At 52.8% G+C, this 20,401-nt stretch overlaps 7 protein-coding genes across 7 annotated transcripts, besides 1 other annotated feature; 3 read left to right on the top strand and 4 right to left on the bottom strand.

Moving 5' to 3' along the window:
• Positions 1–20,401: part of a sequence feature (contig 1.118 712..105880(-1)) that runs on past both edges of the window.
• On the bottom strand, positions 16–1,834 carry ANIA_07067 (uncharacterized protein; the record flags this gene model as incomplete). The annotated part of the gene is made up of 4 exons (XM_659579.1): positions 16–672; positions 716–1,123; positions 1,193–1,516; positions 1,613–1,834. 4 exons carry the CDS (start codon positions 1,832–1,834, stop codon positions 16–18), a joined length of 1,611 nt encoding a protein of 536 aa, XP_664671.1.
• Positions 2,484–4,487, top strand: ANIA_07068 (FAD-binding oxidoreductase; the record flags this gene model as incomplete). The annotated part of the gene is made up of 4 exons (XM_659580.1): positions 2,484–2,897; positions 2,943–3,823; positions 3,913–4,333; positions 4,437–4,487. The coding sequence occupies 4 exons, from the start codon at positions 2,484–2,486 to the stop codon at positions 4,485–4,487; spliced, it is 1,767 nt and encodes a 588-aa protein (XP_664672.1).
• On the bottom strand, positions 6,272–7,345 carry ANIA_10889 (uncharacterized protein; the record flags this gene model as incomplete). Its single annotated transcript, XM_050611946.1, has 2 exons — positions 6,272–6,585; positions 6,646–7,345. The coding sequence occupies 2 exons, from the start codon at positions 7,343–7,345 to the stop codon at positions 6,272–6,274; spliced, it is 1,014 nt and encodes a 337-aa protein (XP_050467915.1).
• ANIA_10884 (uncharacterized protein) lies at positions 7,381–9,665 on the bottom strand (the record flags this gene model as incomplete). Its single annotated transcript, XM_659581.2, has 6 exons — positions 7,381–8,099; positions 8,163–8,702; positions 8,781–9,197; positions 9,263–9,305; positions 9,368–9,464; positions 9,538–9,665. The coding sequence occupies 6 exons, from the start codon at positions 9,663–9,665 to the stop codon at positions 7,381–7,383; spliced, it is 1,944 nt and encodes a 647-aa protein (XP_664673.2).
• Positions 10,124–11,414, top strand: ANIA_07070 (protein pkgB; the record flags this gene model as incomplete). The annotated part of the gene is made up of 3 exons (XM_659582.1): positions 10,124–10,333; positions 10,477–11,220; positions 11,346–11,414. 3 exons carry the CDS (start codon positions 10,124–10,126, stop codon positions 11,412–11,414), a joined length of 1,023 nt encoding a protein of 340 aa, XP_664674.1.
• ANIA_07071 (protein pkgA) lies at positions 12,010–17,972 on the top strand (the record flags this gene model as incomplete). The annotated part of the gene is made up of 6 exons (XM_659583.1): positions 12,010–12,383; positions 12,458–13,499; positions 13,594–13,998; positions 14,050–14,379; positions 14,440–16,518; positions 16,590–17,972. The coding sequence occupies 6 exons, from the start codon at positions 12,010–12,012 to the stop codon at positions 17,970–17,972; spliced, it is 5,613 nt and encodes a 1,870-aa protein (XP_664675.1).
• On the bottom strand, positions 18,427–19,437 carry ANIA_07072 (uncharacterized protein; the record flags this gene model as incomplete). Its single annotated transcript, XM_659584.1, has 1 exon — positions 18,427–19,437. One exon carries the CDS (start codon positions 19,435–19,437, stop codon positions 18,427–18,429), a length of 1,011 nt encoding a protein of 336 aa, XP_664676.1.

Raw genomic sequence — 20,401 nt, 5'->3', positions numbered from 1 at the left:
TTCGAACCGTCTAGCTCAAGCAACCTCCACATGAGTGGCATTAGGCTTACTCTCCCCCTTAACAGTGGAGACCGCGCGTGCATTTGCCTCCATTCTCTCCACACACACATACTTGGCGAATGCTCGCGTGGGCACATTGTTCCGGAACATCTCATCGATCTCCTCCAGCGTGCGGCCCCTTACCTCCGGCAGATAGTACCACAGGAACGCGGTGGTGATGATACCGCTGCCAAACCAGATGTAGCCATACTTGGGGCCCCAGTTGAGCTCACCCGGGTTGATGAAGTACGGGGTTGTAAAGGCGCTCAGCCACGCAAACACAAAGCTGACCGCGGTCGACAGGCCCATTGTGTAGCCTCGAAGGTTCTGGGAAGGCATCTCGCCGGCAACAAGGTAGACGTAAGGTTCGAGGCCGAAATTAAATCCGAAGACGTAGATCGAGACGATCACGACTAGGGCAATGCCTGCACCGTCTGCGGAAACGTTGGGCGCGGAGTAGACGGCTGCCATGACGAGCATAGGGAGGGTGCATATTACGCATCCTGCGAGGATGATTCGCCGGCGTCCGACATGAGTGACGATGGCCCAGGTGGTGAACAGACCCGCGAGACCGACGCAGTTGGTCACGATAATCCACTTGAATGGATCTCCGACATTTGCCTGTTGGAGAACCTGTTAGACCCAGTGATGGTATGAACGGGAGGGGATGACGCACCACCTGGAAAAAGTATGTCCCATACGATAGGATGAACATGGCACCGACAGCGGCATTGGCTGTGCCCACCGCAACTGCAATGATGGTCCTGCGAAGATTATGACCGCGGAATAATTCGAAGAAGAGAAGCCATTTGTTCTGATGAATCTCTTGGTCTCTCTCGCGTGCCGCTGCTGCCTTCATCTCCTCGAACTCCTGCTGCACCGCAACTTCGTCGTAGGCACCTTGTCGGAAAAACTGAAGACTACGAAGCGCGGCCTCTGGCTTTCCGTGCTGAAGGAGCCAGCGGGGAGACTCGGGGAGGAGCGGCAGCGTGAGGATGAGGATAGCAGGGGCAGGATAGCAGACGTAAAGAGGGATACGGTATGCCTCTCGACTCATCATGCCGTTGGTTTGGTGATTGATCACCTACGTTTATATTAGCAACTTTCTTTCCTAATCTTCAAACCAAGGATAGGGCGAATGGAGGAGACTCACCATCCCAATCGTCGTCCCAATGGTGATCCAGCAAGTGACCATGCTCAGGCAAAGGCCCCGAAAGCGAGGAGGGGTGCACTCCTGCAGGTAGAGCACGGTAAAGTTCAGCAGAAGGCCGTTTCCTATCCCGATTAAGAGTCTGGAAAAGTAGAGAGCTCCGAGAACGGTCGTTTCTGACATGATCACGACGCAGATGATCACAATCAGTGAGCCCAGCATCAATCCATACCGACGGCCAATGCGAGCGCCGACAAAACCCGTCAGGAGGGAGCCGATGACGCTGCCGAGAATCATGAACGAGGTGATGATTTGTTGGGGACCGGCCTAATCGGTGAGACGACAGTGTTAACAAAAGAGAGATGTGTATCAGGCAATGGGAGAAAAGAGAAAATGCTGAGGGAAAGAAATGGAGCGCTGTACATGAATATCCCACTCGCCAGACTCAGTCTGATATCCAAACACCTGCAAGAACCCAGGCATTGCTTGGAAGCCCGCAATGGCGCCCTTGTCGAAGCCATACTCGAACAAGGCGATGCCCATGTACAGGGTGATGGCGAACACACGCCAGTTGGCCTTCAGGCTGGTGTCACGGCGGCCCTCGGTCACCGTCTGCACCTCCTCGCCCTGGATGGTGTTAGACATCTCAGCTATGGGCCCGGCACAATGCAAATACGTTGCAGGTACAGGGGTCTTGAAAAAATACGCAATATGAGAAAAAGTGTGAGTGCAAAGTGAGACACCGAGAATGTCTGGGTTTCCCAACCCACACGCGGTTGCTGCAACCCTTTTATAGCTGTGGGTCTTGGACACTGAGCTACGACAGAGACTAAGAGAATAGCATTCGTGAAGTGCTCTAATCTAGAGTAGTAAAACCCTGAGTGGAGCCTTTTCCCCGCTCTTCCCCAGATCCAGGCTGAAAACTCGATCATCTCGCACCGAGGACGGAGTCATCGCTCCGCTCAGCAGGGATTCCGGGAAGACGACACGAACCGATACGGACAGTACAGAAATAAGTAAGGTCCCGAACTAGAGATCAGATCAAGGACACGCCTGACGGTGGCTGTCATCGAGTTAATGAACTTTCATCCTCGGAGACAATGTTCCTTGGCCGGCTAGATGGATCCGTTCCACGCTTACTCCAACAGCTTGTCGAGGCCAAGCAGCCGATTGATTCAGCCGAAGACGACGATAAAGTGAATCAAATGGCAGCATTTGCGGTACCCGTTTGCCAGTAACCCCTTCCAATTGACTACGAGCGGACATACCCCGGTATTGCTGCCAGCAACTCAGTATGGCGGTATACTCCCCCTTAGACCCCTTTTCTCTTGCCCTAACCGACAAGGAAAATGAAATGGCCAATGAGGTGCTCTCCACATGGGTGGGAACGGCATCCAAGTCACCAACAGTCAATATTCTCCCGCCGGGGCTCGACGCGCCGACCTGGGCCGACGTGCTGCAGCAGTTCCGATCCATCCTTGGCGACGAGGGAGTCCTGTGCGGCCACGAGCACCGCGTGCGCTATATAGATCCGTACGCAGAGCAGAGCGATGAGCAGGAGAAGCGTGGAAGCTCTGCCACATTATTCCCGGTCACTGTTGAGCACATCCAGGCTATCCTGAAGATCTGCAACAAACACAAAATTCCACTCTGGACGGTATCCCGAGGCAAGAACCTTGGATATGGAGGCCCGGCAGCGAGGGTGAAGGTAAGCAAGACTTCTTCGTCAAAGATCCCGTACTAATCCGGGCAGGGCTCTATCATCCTTGACCTGCAATGCATGCGAAAAGTCCTCGAGATGAACGACCGCTATTCCTACTACACCGTCGAGCCTGGCGTGACCTTCTGCGACATCTACCGCGAGATCCAGGCGCAGAAGAAGGACATCTGGTGCTCCGTGCCCGCTCTGGGCTGGGGCTCTGTCGTCGGCAACGCACTAGACAGAGGCTGGGGATATACGCCCGCCGGAGACCACTCGAATCAGATCTGCGGAATCGAAGTTGTGCTTGCGGATGGAACGGTGGTCAGAACCGGCGCTGGCGCCATTGACAACTCCCCCTGCTGGCCGCTATTCCGTGGCGGCTACGGCCCAACTTATGAGAGCATGTTCAGCCAGAGCAACTTTGGCATCGTCACCAAGCTCTCCCTCTGGGCGACTCCCAGTCCGGAAGGGTTCATGAACTGCCGCGTGGATGTCGAGAATGAGGAGGATCTCGTCCCGTTGATTGACATCTTCCGCGACCTCCTCCTCCACGACGTGATCCCAAACCACCCGCTGATCGGAAACGTGCCGCGCGAAATGGTCAAGCGCGGACAGCGCAAGGACTTCTATAATGGCGCCGGGGCGATCCCTGACACTCGATTGAAGGAGATCCAGACGCAGCTGGGGATTGGGTTTTGGTCGGCGAGATTTGGGCTCTACGGACCGAAAGAGCTGATCGAGTATAGCTTTGAGCGCTGCCGCAGAGCATTCCAAAGTCTACCCAGCGCAAAGCTTACAGGGAAGGCATTCTATCCACCAGAGGGCAAGACCAAGCTCAGCCCAGAAGATATCCCCCCTGCGGACAGAACGGTGGAAACTGGCACCCCCAGTCTTATGGCTCTCAAGGCCGTCGAATATCGCGGTAAAGATGGGTATGCAGTATCTCCTCCACCTCCCACACCCCTGGCAAACCCTATTGACTGCCTATTCAATATCTGAACGGAACTAATCCCCATCTTAGTGGCCACATCTCCTTCTCCCCCGTCCTGCCACCTGAGGGCAGCTCCGCAATGGCATTCTACCGCGATGTCAAGCCGCTTTGCGCGCAGTATGGCTTTGACTACTTCGGCGGCCTTCATCTGTACCCGCGACACTTGGCCATGATCAACATGATCTACTTCGACCGCACGTCAGAACTGGAGCGCACCAACGCTAATAAACTGTTCGTCGAGCTTGTGCATCTAGCGCGGCGGCATGGATACAGTGAGTACCGGGCACATATTGACTACATGGACTTGGTGGCAGACCAGTATGATTTCAACGGGTGTAGCCTGCGGCAGCTGAATGAGAGGATTAAAGATGCCCTCGATCCAAATGGAATCTTGAGTCCTGGCAAACAGGGAATCTGGCCAGGGAGGTCTAGAGAGCTGACTGAGAAGAAGGTAAATGGGTTGACTAATGGTATGAACGGTGTAAGGTTATGATGGTTTATGATGATAGATGGTTATTATGAGATAGCATGAATGGCATATGACTGCTAAGCAGGATTCTTACCAGGGTAGCTCTCAAAGGCTGTTGGGTCTCATCCTTTGCTGAACCATATAGTCAGAGATCGGTAATCCTTAGTTCATTGTTTGCAAGTTGTACAGGAGACGAAGACTCTCCGTAATATGATTACTTGTATTCTCCGATCTTGCAAAAAGGAGTCCAAATAAATAATAAGAGCAAACTACTTCCACTAATCTCAATGATTTGGCAAAGAGTAGACTTGTGGAGCTAAAGATATTCGTCAGATCCTTCGAAAAATTGATCTCGATGTGAACCTGTGCAGTCGGGTATTGAGTGACAGTTGATATGCACTGGTTTGATATTGCAACGATGTACGTCAGAGAATGTAGGAACAAGCGAGGCAAGACAGCTCTTTTACATTCTCGACTGCTACAATCATCTAGTCTCTGGGAAATGCCATGAGGACCTCTTGCCTAGCTTTGGCTCGGATCTTACAACGTTATAAAACCGGCCAGAAATCAGGAACTCCTAGATTCTTTGAACGCAACACAACGAATATCAGGAGAGGCGATATTTCAGCTCGCAAAGGAGATCTGGTAACTCAAAATTGTGATTCATAGAGTAAGCTCAACTGGTCTGGAAGCAGCGGCGTTCCTACTTCTGACCGCACGGTAGTTTTCGCAACTTCTCATATGCGGTATGATTTGACCAAGTACCTTTCAGATAAACCTACAGTTCAACATTTGTTTTTGGGCCCATTCTCTCACAAAAGTGCGTCGACCAATGGAATTTCCGGCCGTTCTGTTGTAGTAAAAGCGGGTGATCCATCAACCGAACAATTCTAGCTTGATGATTTTACAGAAATTGATTCAAGGACCCTATTGAAGCAATCGTAGGGCTTTCGTTACTGATATCAGCAATCACAGCTTGGGCCTGCTGGAGGGCGAGTGCAGGTAAGACAATTAAGGTGTACACAGAGATACAATAATATGAACTCTACTCCCACACTGTCACATATATTGACATACTATATCATTGATAATCTACCTTTTCATGCTTCGCAAGGTGTAGGTAACAGCAGGAATGGAAAGAAAGAGAGCGTAGAGAAGGAAAAGTCGTTGAACTGCGGCCAAATATTGACGTTGTTTTACTGGAACAAGCTGAAAGATGCTGCGGAGGATTAGAGGACCTTTAGAAGGCCGGCACAAGGTGCCAGTTTCTTGAAGAACCTATGCTTCGCTTCCAACACAATGAAGGCACCAGAGAACATCATCGGGATCATAACTTCTTTTTGATGGAATGAAGACGGGGGTAGTTGTTTCGAAAAAAAGAGACCACTGCCAGTAGGGCTCCTGGTAATTGGCCTTCTAGCCACTAGCACATGAATATATAGATCCATATTTCAAGCACTTTCTACAGTCTATCCTGGTAAGTTATGAAAGAACCCCCTTTTCAATCCAGTCAAAAATCTATAATCAGATAACTATCAGAATAACTACCAGATAACTGTAAGAGGGAGTGAGTAACTGTATAATACCATCACGTTAACCCATTCGATCCGAGCTGTTAAGACATGTTTAGTTAGTATATCTGGATACTCCATTGCTCAGCGGTCAATGGATACTCTCGTACTTATGCTCTCATAGAACAAGCGAGGAATGCCTCCATCAAATCTGCCATTGCCTTCTAGTGCGGAAGTATCCTTGAAAAAGCACAACAGGGCAACGATCCAGAAAGCCATTGTTCTACCCTGCCTAGAAATGGCCGATGTCCTAAACAACGCTAGACTAAATGCAAAGGTTGTATTGTGCGTAGACTTGGTAATGACAAATGAGAATTCTCACACCCAATATTCATCCAATTCACTTGCCCTACTTGGCAGCCGCAAAAATGACCGAGCTTTGCATGACAGGCGCATACCTCTTGACTGCCACAGCACGCAGTCCGGCTCTGTCGAGGATCGCATCCCACTGTGCTGCTGTGCGCTCCCTGGTTCCAAAGATAGTGTACATTTGGAGATCGAGCCCGGCCGGCCACAAGTGGGCGTCTCGATCCGGCACGACCACTTCATCAATCGCCACCAGCGAGTCGGCAGACATGGCAGGCACAATGTTGGCCAGGATCTGCACGGCGTGGTCATCATCCCAGTTGTGGAGAATGGCTCGCAGATAGTAATATTTGGCCCCTGCAAGACAAGTCTTAGTAAGATTGAATCATGCTTGATTTCTCATCCGATAAAGCTTACCTTTCACAGGCTGAACATCAAAGAAGTCGTGCTCCATCCACTGAATGCCTTTCATCTCGGGTGCGCTTTTGATGACTTCACCACGGTCCTGAACAGTCACTCGGCCGGCAAGCTCTGGATGCTGGGACAGCACCTCAGCAGCCTGATGGCCAGTATTGCCACCAATGTCCACAAACATGACACCCTCATGGCCACTGCTCACAGAGCTGTCTAACGGCATCACACCCACACCATTGGCGTCTTTGGTAAGCCGCATAGCAGCTTGAAAGTTTTTCAGCACATCCGGATGCTGCTTAAGCCAGGGATAGAGCTGAAGCTCTGTGCCAAGCCCCTTTTGGAACGCACTGCGCTGGGTTTCATTCTGATAGCCCGTCTCTTTGAGGAACTCTGGCAGAGCCTGGAAAGCACGGTTGCTGACGGCGTGAAAGAATCGGATAGGCTCCTCAAAGCGCGGGTCGGCAAAGACGTACGTCTTCTTGGTGGCCACGTACTGGTCCGGTGCTGTCTCCCCGACCAGACGACTCGCAACCAGGTATCGCATGATGCGGCTGACGAGCAGCGGGTCCGCCATGGTAGCCTCTGCAAGCTGTTTGGATGATAAGGGTGCTTTGCTCTCCGCGAGTGACTTGAAAATTCCGAGGTCCCCCCCTATGCAGACCAGCGCCGTCTGTCGACCCTGTTTCGACAGCGCCGTTAGCATGCTTTCAACGGAACAAACCAAGTATGCCGCATCTTCTAGTTTATTTGACTTACCGCATTGACATAGCGCAGCACTGTGTCGTAAGGGGTCTCCAGTTCCTCGGCCGATTGTTGCAGTGACGAGATCAGACGGTGCCTGGTGGCTTCATCGAATGATGGCTGTGAAGAATCGTTCTCGGCCGCAATAAGGTCTGCCATGCAGCTTTTGGCCGAGCTGGCCCCGGCATTGCTGTGTCCATTGACTTCCCCATGGCCGTTGGCCAAGTGATTTCCATTGGTCTGGGTATGGCCATTGATTTCGAGATTGCCATTTGGACTCGTCTTCTGGGCAGCCATTGCTTCGCCGTTAAGGAAAGAAAGCGGATCATGAGCGGTGAATTTGAGCTCTGCTTTCTTCGCTGCGGACAATCCGAGTTTCCCCTTCTCCAAACGGGGGGCGAGGCCATCGATGGAGTCGAGAGTGAAATTGTCAATGTTGAGCGAATCCTCGGGGCGCACCATGCGGCGTCCCTTTAGTGTCTTCAAGATTGTCTGCTCCTCTGGTGTCAGCTGCTTCTCGATTTCCTCGAGAGCCTTGCGGTTGTTCTCGTCGTACGCATCTCCGTCGTGCCCTAGAGACTTGAGCTTCTGCACGAGAGCCTCTTTCTGCTCGAACGAGACGTGCGCAAATGCTCTGAAACAGAACTCGACCGTCTTTGAGATTTCAGCTTGAGTGAGCTTGCCCTTTGCATCGGCATCGGCCTGCCCCTGGATAACTAGACGTTACGCCGTTAGAATTATTGCTTCTGCCGTGGGATGATCACAGAGAATGGACGTACTGGGTCTGAATAGGTCAAAGGCTCTTTCAAAGCTACCCTCATCAAAGTCACTGATCACGGGCTCATCTTGAGAACGGATCTGCTTCAAGGCACTAGAGACCACCAAGAGAAAGCGTGTGTAACTTTCGGATGTCTTTTTATCGTGCCATGACGCCGCAACATTTTCATCGCAGTCGCCACGAATGGCCGCCGCAATGGTCGTTGCTGCCGACAGCCCTCCAGAAAGAGCCAAGTGAACGCCGGAAGAGAAGAACGGGTCAATGAAGGATCCAGCATCTCCGGCAATGCGTACACCCGGGAAGGCATAGCTTGAGGCGCTGTATGACCAGTCAGAGGCCGACTTGACCTCTGAGATGAGCTCCGCGTTAGCAAGCAGCTCTTTTATGCCGGGAACAAACTCCAGGGACTCCAGATAGAAGCCCTTGGAGGAAGGCTCGGCCATTTTTCGCTTCTTCTCCGTCGCCATCTCTTGGTTCTGCACCACACCTACGGAGTGGGTACCGTTGTGCAGAGGGATAAACCATACCCATCCACTGGCATCTGTTGAGCCAAACAATCAGTTAGCACTGTTTCCCTTCACATGGGTAAGGTGGAAGATACAGCCGGGCGAGGACGTACCTTTGAGGGCTTCGAAATAGGGAGCACCCTCTTTGTGTGTGCCGACACCATGGACGCCCCCTCCCCTCCAGTAGCCCCAGCTGGCCACGTTCTTCAAGCCCTTGTTGTAGGACCGATTCTTCAGGTACTTGGTACTGATGAGACCGTTTCTACCAGACGCATCCACAATGTAGTCCATCGAGATCGTTCCTGAAGTCCCGTCCTTGCGAGTCCACGTCGCAGAGACGGGGCGACCAAAGGGGTGCGTGCCTCCAGACGAGAGATCGGGAGAGGAAAACTCAATGGATGCCACCTTGGTCTCATCAAAGGTCTTGACGCCGCATTCGGCGGCGTGCTTGAACAGCAGCTCGTCTGCCTCAGACCGGATCACATTCCAGGCGTAGCCCCCGGGCCCACCGGCAGCAATGAAATCCGTGTCTAATAGACGACGTTGATGGTTAGTTGGAATCTCTGCCGTGGCCATTAGATCAGCTGAGGCTTACAGGTTTCAGGTCTGGACCAGTTGAGGCGGAAGGCGCCGCCTTTCTGCTCTGAGCATTAGCAGTGGTGTTCTTTTAAAGCTGGAGGGTTGTCGTCTTTTTTCTTACCTTGATATTGAAACCATGGGCATCCCACTTGTCGTAGGCGTCGATAAACTTCAGGAAGTGTCGCATGGACGGAAGCATGCTTTCACCAATATGGTATCTGGTGCACGTGTAAGAATATGGGAACATCACGAATAATGAAAGCCATCACTCTCAAATTCCTGGAAGCGCACCTAGGAAACTTTTCTGCTTCAAGGAGGACCACGTCGATTCCCTCTCGTGCAAGCGCCGAGGCCGCATAGGAGCCAGCTGGCCCGCCACCGACGACCAGCACCTTACACTTTTCCGGGACGTTCATCATGTTGAAATGGAATTGAAGTTTGTGATCTTGGAATGTTGTAGAGGATAGGAGGATGAGCACAGTTAGAAGCTGGAAATAATAGCAAGTGTATACTGGATTTCTGTGGTTTCTGTGGTATGGAGTGGACGAAGTGAAGGGCATATATAGATCTACGACCAGTATTTGCGGCAAAGAGGTAATAGGTTCCTACATACCAAACATGATCGGGCATTGCTATTCATGTGTTCGGACCCCGGACGGAGGAATACTTCGGGGGCTTTTTGGTGGACAATACGAGGGGAGTGCTTATTGCCCCCAAACAGCCGCAGAGAGTTCGTAGGGCGTAAGCAGCACAGCCCAGATTACGCCCCAGGAGGCCCCAACTCTGTCGTGGCTAGATTTTGGTCACATATCACTAATGGGGAATCTAACTTCTTCATCATCGAATGCCCCTATCGATACTTTCAACTCTCATCGCTATGTCTGGGGGATTTTACTCGTCGCCCTTCTGGGCTGGCTATCTAGAGACTCAGCGGAGCAGGCTACCTGTGCTCCCAGAAATCGACGATGGCTTGTCTCACTGTGTCGTGCGCTTTCTTGGATACAACCCTGGTAGCATGCAGCTGCAGGGCACCAACACATACCTAGTCGGTACTGGAAGCACCAGGATACTCATCGACACTGGAGAGGTAAGACCTTAACCCAAATCACCCTTGAGTGTTCTTCGATGTTCATGTGTTTATGGGTGATGTGATACTACTTTCGGTTTTCTGAGAATAAACCATCTGCGTAAAAACCACTTCTTGAGGATCAATATTGAACTATTTCACAGGGAGCTCCGCAATGGGCAGTCAGTGTGACCCGTTATCTCGAAGACCACGACATCTCCATCTCCCACGTCCTTCTCACGCATTGGCACAAGGACCATACCGGCGGAGTAGCCGACCTTCTTGCGCATGACCCCAGCATAATAGTGTACAAGCATGCGCCCGACCCGGGCCAGCAGGCCATTGCGAATGGCCAGACTTTCAAAACACAAGGTGCCACTCTAAGAGCGGTCCTGACGCCTGGGCATGCTGTCGACCACATGTGCTTCTTGCTGGAGGAAGAGAACGCACTGTTCACCGGCGACAATGTGCTAGGCCATGGCTACAGTGTTGCTGAGGACCTGGAAACCTACACTGCCAGCCTCCGCCTGATGGCAGGGCTCAAGTGTTCCGTTGGATATCCCGGCCACGGAGACGCGATACTCAATCTGCCGCAAACGATTGCAAGATATATTTCGCAGAGAGTCGCAAGAGAAAAGAAGATATATGCCATCTTGGCCCTGCATGCTTGCTCTTGTTCGTCTCGCAATGGGGGCAGCACGAGCAGTATTGGGAGCGTCAGCGAGTCTGGTGATAGCGACGAGGAGGATAATAACATGAAAACGAGTAGACCTGCAATGCAGGGTCTCTCAACAGCAGAGATCGGCGGTCTTGTCTATGGAGAGTCCGTCAAGAATAGCCCAACGTTTGACTCGGCTGTAGGCCCTCTATTGAACCAGGTGCTGTACATGTTGCTTGAGCAAGGCAAGGTTGGTTCGAGAGTTGTTGGGCCAGATAACAAGATACATTGGTTCGCAACGGCTCAATCAATTTAGAGATTCTTGCTTTTTACTTTGTATAAGTGATGGTCTAATCTCACATACAAACATGGTAGTGCTGTGACCACGTCTCTATTCTGGTTATCTTTCAAAAGCCAGGCTTCTTTTCAATCCCTGTAATTTAGAGCTTCATATTTCGATTGCCGCAATCTGCCCTTGTCCGAAAGTAGTTCTTGGGAGCGTTCTTGGGGCGGTCTCTGTGACTAGGAATAGTAATACATGTCCAGCATTATTATGCCGCACTCATTCCCCTTTCGAATCAAGGCTGCCTGCTCATTCATGTCTGAATTTGCGTCGGATTGCCTACACCGCTGCGTTAAGTAACCTGCCGATTCGGATTCCGACCTGTGCTGACGCCATGCAGGGCGTCCCACGCCTGCTTACTGCGTCTGCCCTAAGCCAAGTATAAGCCAGCTGGGGCTGGAAACAAGGTGGACTTGGCGCAGCCAGTGGCAGTGCCTTTTTATGTTAGGATAAAGAAGTAAACCTCCTGTACAGTGACACTGAGTATATTGTTCTTATGGAACCCGCGGTTAATAGTCCACAGAAACCCTACGGGCTTTTGATCTGCTCGCTGATGAAAATCGAACAACGCGGTCTTTAACTGTCTTTTCAATATATTTAGAATTGCTCTTTCATTCAACATTGTCTTCTTCACCTTCGCTTCGTGGCGAGATGGGAGACATCTGCGAAACTTGCACAACTAGCGAATACACCACGATGACTCCGTCTGCATCCCCGTCCCCATCACCAAACCCCGGGGATGCAAATGTCAAGGTTGACGCCGATTCACCGAACGATTTTATTCTATTCAGTCACGAGCTTCCCAGCGGCGACATCCAAGACCTGATACGACGACTGCATAGATATGGCACGTTACCTGGCTATCCACACCTCGCTCGCTTCTTACAGGAATGCGCCTTGTTGCTCCGAACGGAGATTCAGAAGCTCCCACGGGCACTGCGAGATTCTGTCCCGCCATTCCATGATGTGGTGACGCTGGCCTCTCACTGGGATCGTCTCAAGAGCGGCCCTTTGAGTGGGGCTTGGGATGGCCCTTTCCTCTGCCTCTATGAGATAGCTATGCTGATTGGGTAGGTTCTCAACTACTCCCTGATTCCGGTATTAACGCGTTATTTATGTGAGCTAACATGGGCCTCCTACTCAGACACCATGAGACACATCAACTCTCGTACCGCCGTCCAGCATGCTTGGTAGGAATCAGCGTTGGTCTATTCTCGGCAGCAGCAGTAGCTGTTTCGAAGTCCATATCGGACCTCGTCTCGTATGGAGCTGAAAGCGTGCGGACCGCGTTTGCATTCTGTGTTCATGTACAGCGCGTTTCCCAAGAACTCGAACCTACCATGACAGAGCAGGCTGCATCAGTTAGCTGGGCCACGGTCGTCATAGGCGTGCCGGCAGACACCATCCAGGTGGAATTGGACCGGTTCAATCATCTAAAAGAGTCAGAAAGCCCTGGTGCAAATGCAAGGCCCCTGACTGGCGTGAGTATCAGTCACGTTGACCAAACCTCAGTTGGCGTCACAGGCCCTCCCAGCCGCCTCAAGCAGCTCTTCCGCCAGTCCGAGCTACTCCGTTCCTCAAGGCACTCAGCGCTGCCCATCTCAGGCGGCCTCTGCCATGTCCCAAATGTGTATGACGACGAAGACGTCCGCGCCATCCTTGAGATGGCGGAGGTCTGGGAGAAATGGGGCACCCGTGCTTTGCAGGTGCCACTGATATCCCCATTCACCGGCTCTCCATTTCTCTGCCCGGATGCATACCACTTGATAGAAGCCATCTGCACCGAGGCCTTGACCAAGCAGCTGTATTTCGACAAGCTCGCAGGTGGCGTGGTGACGCAATTGAATGGGCTGTCATGTCAGGTCCTTCATTACGGAGCGTCCCTCATGTCCGACACCATCATCGACGACGTTACTAGTCAACTCTCACCTTGTGACACCGCACGCCAGTGTCTGGTAGACTGGGCTCTACGCGATGCGTTTGATCAACTTCCAGGTGGCCCAACCCCGCCGCGAGACGCGAAGCTGGCTGTCGTTGGCATGGCATGTCGCATGCCGGGAGGTGCAGACACCCCCGACCACTTTTGGGAGCTGCTAATGAATGGAGTCGACACTCACACAACTGTCCCACCGGACCGGTTCGATCTGGATGCTCACTTCGACCCCAGCGGTGAAAAGGAGAATACAGTTGGGACCCGATTTGGCAACTTTATCGCCAACCCAGGGTATTTTGACGCGGGATTCTTCAATATGTCCCCACGCGAGGTAAGGACGCAAACAGACGACCAAAGGTTCACAGTCTAACCGACCACTCTCCCGCCAGGCCGAGCAGACAGACCCGATGCAGCGACTAGCACTGGTTACGGCGTACGAGGCTCTCGAGATGGCCGGCTTCGTGCCGAATCGCACCCCGTCCTCTCACCTCTCACGGGTTGGAACTTACTATGGCCAGGCTAGCGATGACTATCGCGAGGTCAATGCGGGCCAGAAGATTGGCACGTACGGCATCCCTGGGACAGAACGAGGGTTCGGCAACGGGCGGATCAACTACTTCTTCAATTTCCAAGGGCCCAGTTTCAACATCGACACCGCATGCTCCAGCGGACTAGCTGCAGTCCAGGCAGCCTGTTCAGCGCTTTGGGCTGGCGAGGCCGATACCGTCGTTGCCGGGGGATTGAACGTCATTGTAAGTTGGGAACTGCGTGTCTACTACTGTTCAATTACTGAAACCCTTTAGACGAGTCCGGATATATACTGCATGCTGAGCAAAGGCCACTTCCTGTCCAAGACGGGCCAGTGTAAGGTGTGGGATATTGGCGCTGATGGGTATTGCCGTGCAGACGGGATTGGGTCTGTCGTGATCAAGCGCCTGGACGATGCCCTTGCTGACAACGATGTCATTTTGGCTTGTATATCAGCCGGTGCTACGAACCATTCCGCAGAGAGTATTTCTATTACTCAACCGCATGCCGCTGCGCAGAGGGAAAACTATCGCCAGGTGATGGACAGGGCAGGTGTGAGCCCACTGGACGTTAGTTTTGTCGAGCTGCACGGCACAGGAACTCAGGTTTGTCCATTGAATGACTTTTATAGACTTGTACGGCTGACATCAGCGTCTGGTGAATAGGTTGGAGACGCTGTGGAATCAGAGTCTGTCCTTAGCTTCTTTGCGCCTCTAGGCCGCCGGTCACACCCAGACAAGCGTCTGCATCTGGGTGCCGTCAAGTCCAACATTGGGCACGGCGAAGCAGCTGCAGGGATTGCCTCCCTCATCAAAGTTCTGTTGATGTACCGCAACAACACGATTCCCCGCCACATTGGCATCCGGACGGCCATGAACCCGGTCGTGGCTCAGCACCTTGCCAACCGCAACGCTGGGATCCTGTCCGAGAACCACCCATGGCTTGCCGCGACGGCCTCTAAGAAGCGGTACGCTATTGTGAACAGCTTCGGTGCCCATGGCGGCAATACGACGCTGTTGCTCGAGGATGCGCCATCGCAACACAGTCAGAGATACAAGAACCACTCGCGACGGGTGGTAGCCAGCAGCGAAGTCGTATGCACCTCGGCCAAAAGCAAAGCCTCGCTTCGAGCCAATATCAGGGCTTTGCTCGCCTATCTCGACACTCACCAAGAGACGGACCTTCGAGATCTTGCCTATACAACGAGCGCTCGGCGGATGCACCACCATATCCGAATTGCCAGCTCTGTTACTAGCACTGCACAGCTGCGGTCTTTCCTGCAGGCTGCCGCTGACGATGTCGATGCGTATGCAAAACATATCGCGACCGCCACCAAACGGACGGCCGTGTTTGCTTTCTCTGGCCAGGGCTGTCTCTATCACGGCGCTGCGGCTCATCTGTTTGAACAAGCACCTTTGTTTCGCAACCAGGTTCTCCAACTTGACCGCATCGTTCGGCGCCTGGGATTCCCATCAATACTGGTCACCGTAGCCGGTGATGCAGCAAGTGTTTACGACTCCGCCAGATGTCCCCACAGAGAGTCAACCCCGAGTAGCGACGCGAGCCATGATAGCAACACAAATAGAACCTCTACGGCACCAGCAGTAGACAGTCCATTGATTGCTCAGCTTGCCCTGGTGGTGATACAGATCGCCTTGGTGCAGTATTGGGGGCTGCTCGGGATCAAGCCCAGCGTGGTGATCGGCCACAGCCTAGGCGAATACGCTGCGCTGGTCGCAGCCAGCGTTCTATCAGTAGCAGACGCTCTATTCCTGGTGGGAAAGCGAGCCGAGCTCATGTTGGCCGTCTGTGAGCCAGGGAGTCATGCCATGTTGTCCGTCCGCGGCGCCTCCGTGGATCGCATAGAAGAACTGTGCCGAGAAAGCGAGAAACGGTATCCTTTTGAAGTCTCATGTGTGAATGGACTGACTGACCTTGTGGTAACCGGTCTGCGAGGCGATATGGCCTCTCTCCGTGACCTGCTGCAGGGTTCCGGGCTGAAATGCGTCCTCCTTGATATCCCCTTTGCGTTCCACAGCAAGCAAATGTCGCCCATCCTGGAGGACTTTGAAAATGCAGCTCAGCAGATAACTTTTCAAGAACCTGCGGTCCCCGTCATCTCTCCACTACTGGGAAAGTGCATTTCTGAAGCTAATGTCATCAATGGGAAGTACCTGGCTCGCGCAACACGGGAGCCAGTAGATTTTGTGGCGGCACTTGACTCTGCTTGGGCAGATGGCACAGTCAATGACAAGTCCATCTGGATTGATATCGGGCCTCACCCAGTCTGTACCTCCTTCGCGAGCAATCACTATGGCAAAGCAGCCACACAAAGCTTTGCGTCACTGCGCCGCGGTGACGAGACGCTATCAACATTGACGGCGACTCTGGCAGCCCTGCACTGCCTGGGCCTTCCGGTTGATTGGAATGAGTACTATGACCTCAGGGAGAACCCTGCCCGCCTACTGCACCTGGACTCGTACCAATGGAACTATAAGAACTACTGGATCCCATATGAGGGCTCATGGACGCTCGACAAAGCTCATGCTGGACAAAACAACAAGACCAAGGACGACAATTCCGCGGTCACTCCGGCCTTCTTCACCTCCTCGGTGCAGCAGATCATTTTCGAGGAATATGACGAGTCGATGGGACGGATGGAGGCACTCTCCGACTTGCACCACCCCGACCTGCAGGGAGCAGCAGACGGGCATAAGATACATGGGAGGAGTGTTGTGACTGGAGTATGATATTGCAATCCCTGATTCTCTGATCTTTGCACATGGACAGATTTACTAACTGCATCATTGCACAGAGTATCTGGGCCGACATCACCCTCACTGTGGGTGAGTACCTGTACAAGCAAATGGTGCCCGGCGGCAAAATGCCACACATGAACGTGAAAGGGATGGAAGTCCTGGAAGCCCAGGTGCTGCACCCAGATATGTCCCAATTCATCCAAATTGAGGGAGTCTTGGACCTACCCAGACAGCAAACGGCAGTCCGGCTGTACGCAGCAAGCGCAAACGGCACTCGGAATACCGACAAGCCGTTTGCCTCAGCAACTGTTTGCTACGAAGAGGCTCAGGACTGGCAAGATCAGTGGCAGATGACCTCGCATCTTGTTGCTGCGCGAGCCAATTCGTTCTGGGAAATGGCAGCAGGCGGATCAGACGACAATGCCCGGCCAGCAGGCAAGGGAGGACCTCGAGTGAACAACTTTTTCCGCAGCATCGCGTACCAACTTTTTGCCAATGTGGTAGACTACGGCGCGAGGTACCGCGGGATGCAGCGCGTTGCCCTCTCCGAAGACACGCTCGAAGCAACGGCCGACATCGTCCTAGACAAGGACCGCCACGGCACCTGGCATACGCCGCCGCACTGGATCGACAGCGCGTTCCAGCTCGCTGGCTTTGTCATGAACTCATTTGGCGTACAAGGCGATGGCAAAATTTCCGGGTCGTCTCGTGATTTCTTCTATATCACGCCGGGCTGGCGGCACTTTAGGCTGCTGGAACGTCTTGAGCCGGGGCCTGAAGCCACGTATCGCAGCTTTGTCCGGATGTTTCCAGTCGGCAGTGAGCCGGGCGCATATTCGGGAGACATTTATCTGCACCGAGGGAAAAGGCTCGTGGGCGTGTGCGCGGGCATCAAGTTCAAAGCGGTTCCTCGCGCTTTAATGCCGGTTTTGTTTCCTCGAATCGAGCCACAAGCTGGCAAGAGACGAAATCAAGCCCAGACAGCCGAGAATCGTTTGGTCAAGGGCAAAGGCAACTGCGAGTACACTCACACTGTTTTCCAAGAGCCCAAGTCTAGAACGCCTGCCTATGATGTGACCAAGTCGCAGCCCCATGCCGAGCATTGTGACATCAGCATCTCGCAAAAGACCCAGCCGGTAGCGGCAGTCCCAGTCACACAGCCAGCTCTACCTGCGAAAGAAAGGGGTGAACAGAATCAAGGTCAAAGCCAAAGCCAAAACGCGCAAGCAACCGCGTGCCTGTCACTGATTTCGGATGAGACGGGGCTGGATCTGGACGACTTGACCGGCGAAGCTGCCTTTGCGGACTTGGGCGTGGATTCTCTCATGTCACTGGCGCTATCGGCCAAGATACGCGCAGAGTTAGGAATTGACGTTCAGTCGTCCATCTTCCTGGAGTGTCCTACTGTACAGGACTTAGTGACGTGGTTGAGCAAGTGATAGGATTCTACCTAACCATAGAAATATCATGCTGTTATATTGCGAGAAAGCTCTGCAGGAGTAGTGTAGGACATGCAATTCTACAGGGGTGAGATCCGTCTATCAATGGAATAACACGGATGCCCAATGCAGCAAAAGAGTGACCTAGCAACCTGTTGTTTCGTCGCGCTCAAGTACAGTCTGCTTCGTGAAGTACACAAGACGCCCAAAGAACTTATATTGTGGGCTTATTAAACAACTCTACCACCCAAGGTGTCTCAGGGAACGTGGCAGAAATTTTATAGAAATGTCGTAAACCTGCTCTATAACTAGTGACCAATCCTCAGTCTATTATTCCATTCGTAAGGTCTAATATGTAAAAGAAGAAGCCCTCTGCTATCTTCTATGCAGCCGTATACGCATTAATTCATGATTATTTCTGTCCCCGGCACCAGCGCTCATGCATTATACAAAATCAATAGTGCGACACATGTGGCCCCATCGTCCCGAACCCACTGTCTGTGTGATCAAGCGCGGAAGTGAGGGAGTGTAGCTGCTTACGAAGAAAAGCAACCACCCGGGCTCGCATACCGCTCAGCATCAGGTCGCTCGTCGAGGTCGGGTCATCAGTGTCGACTGTGCCGGCCGGCGATTGTCCTGCCTGACCAGCGAAGTCTCTGATGACGAGCTGTAGTTCTTGAAGCATCCCCAAAAGAACGTGACGAATGACGACCGTCTCTACTTCCCTGTCCAAGCGGTGATTGCCGATGAAGAAATCCCGTCTTCGCGTCTCGGCTCTACTGCCCACACTAGTCGGTAGGGCAGCTCTTGGGCTGCCCGCGGTTGGGTTGCCGTGACTGTAGCTGTATATATCGGCGATACGCCAGTACCAAGCAGTAATCCTGGAGCACATGACGGTAACGAGGAGAAGCACCTGCGGGCTTTCGTAGCACGAACAGTTCAGTATGGACCGGACCGTCCGCAAGGCGGACTGGTTCATGGACAGGATGGCGTCCGCCGCACGCGATTGCTGAGGCTGACGATCACTTGCACCACCCTGGTCGCTTGTGGCTACCTGTAGGATGCAGGAATTTGAGCCGGCATGCATAGAGCCGAGAATCCCTGTGGCGAGACTGATGCAGCGCCCTTGCGGGTTTCGGCATAGGCGATCCTCGCTCTCTTGGGGACAAGTCGCTTCGGCAGCAGGCATAGGGATCGGTGAGATACCCATATCCTCGGTGAGCAGGCCCGGGGCGGACTCGTCAGACAGACTGTCTGTGCATAAGGGCGTATTTGTTTGCCATTTAGACGAGAATTCTCTGCTCCCCAGACTGGAAAAGTCATACGAATTGAAATCGACCTGTGATAGGTTGAGGAGGTTGAGGACTGATGAAGGAGGGTCCTCGATTGGCGGTTCCAGGAACGTACCCGGTAAGGAAAGACACTCTCCGGCATACTGGAGTTCTGATTCAGCTGGGAGCTCCATGACGAGGTGAAGCTTCGGCGATGGTGCTGGAACAGGTAGTGTCGCTAGGCGAGATCCTGGAATTGAGACATGGACAAGCTTAGACGGCCGGCAGCGAGACACGTTATAAGATATGTGCACTGCATCGACCATCCGTATACGCCACGCAAATTGTTGGATCCCGCTGGACTGATCTGAATTTGTCCAGCCCCCTATCGAACCCTTTCACCTTCTTCACATTCTTGCCGAGATCGCAGGGTCCATGAGCATCTGGTGTGTATTTATAGAAGCGCCTCTGCAGAGCTACTCCTGGACATCTTTCTGAGCCGTGCGCTTAAAATCCCAACCGCTACTAATGCGACTAAGACGTGGACGCCTTGTGGTCCTTTCGCCGGGTTTGTTAGATATCTGACGTGGGACCTTGACACGAACACGTTTACTGTGACTCGCATGCATGCATCCCTCTCTGGTTGGTTGTTCCTTTTAGCGTCAAACCACTAGCACGAGGTCCAAAGCACGCCCCAGCTGCGGCAGAGGTCTGCAGTGAGATTGGGGTCCAAATGTGCTTAATTCTCGAGTGAGATTTGGAGTCTGAAGCTTTTCCATCCCGTCTCCAATCTCAAGACGGAATCCAGGGACCAGAGTACAGGCTTTGGCTTTCTGTATGGTGATAATAGCCCTTGGGATTTAGAATACTGCCTGAACAAATATTCCAAGGCATCTAAGTGCTCAACAACAATGGTGACGGCTGCACGGCGGGTTCTTCTGTAACGTGTCCTGTAGCCTGGTCGCCCAACACTAACTGGCCCGTGGTTATTGGATCGGGAGGATAATGCGCAGCTAGCAACCCCGCGTCTATGAATGCACGACGAACACGAGGTTACATCAAGTATCGAGTATCTGGTGCAAGCCATGCTCACCAGCGGTAAAAAGCCCTGGAGGCGCCCCGGTGCAAAGTAAATGGTACTTCAAATGGCGGCAGTGC

This window comes from Aspergillus nidulans, chromosome IV (assembly GCF_000011425.1).
Source record: "Aspergillus nidulans FGSC A4 chromosome IV".
NCBI lineage: Eukaryota > Fungi > Ascomycota > Eurotiomycetes > Eurotiales > Aspergillaceae > Aspergillus > Aspergillus nidulans.
This window is presented reverse-complemented; position numbering and strand designations above follow the sequence as displayed.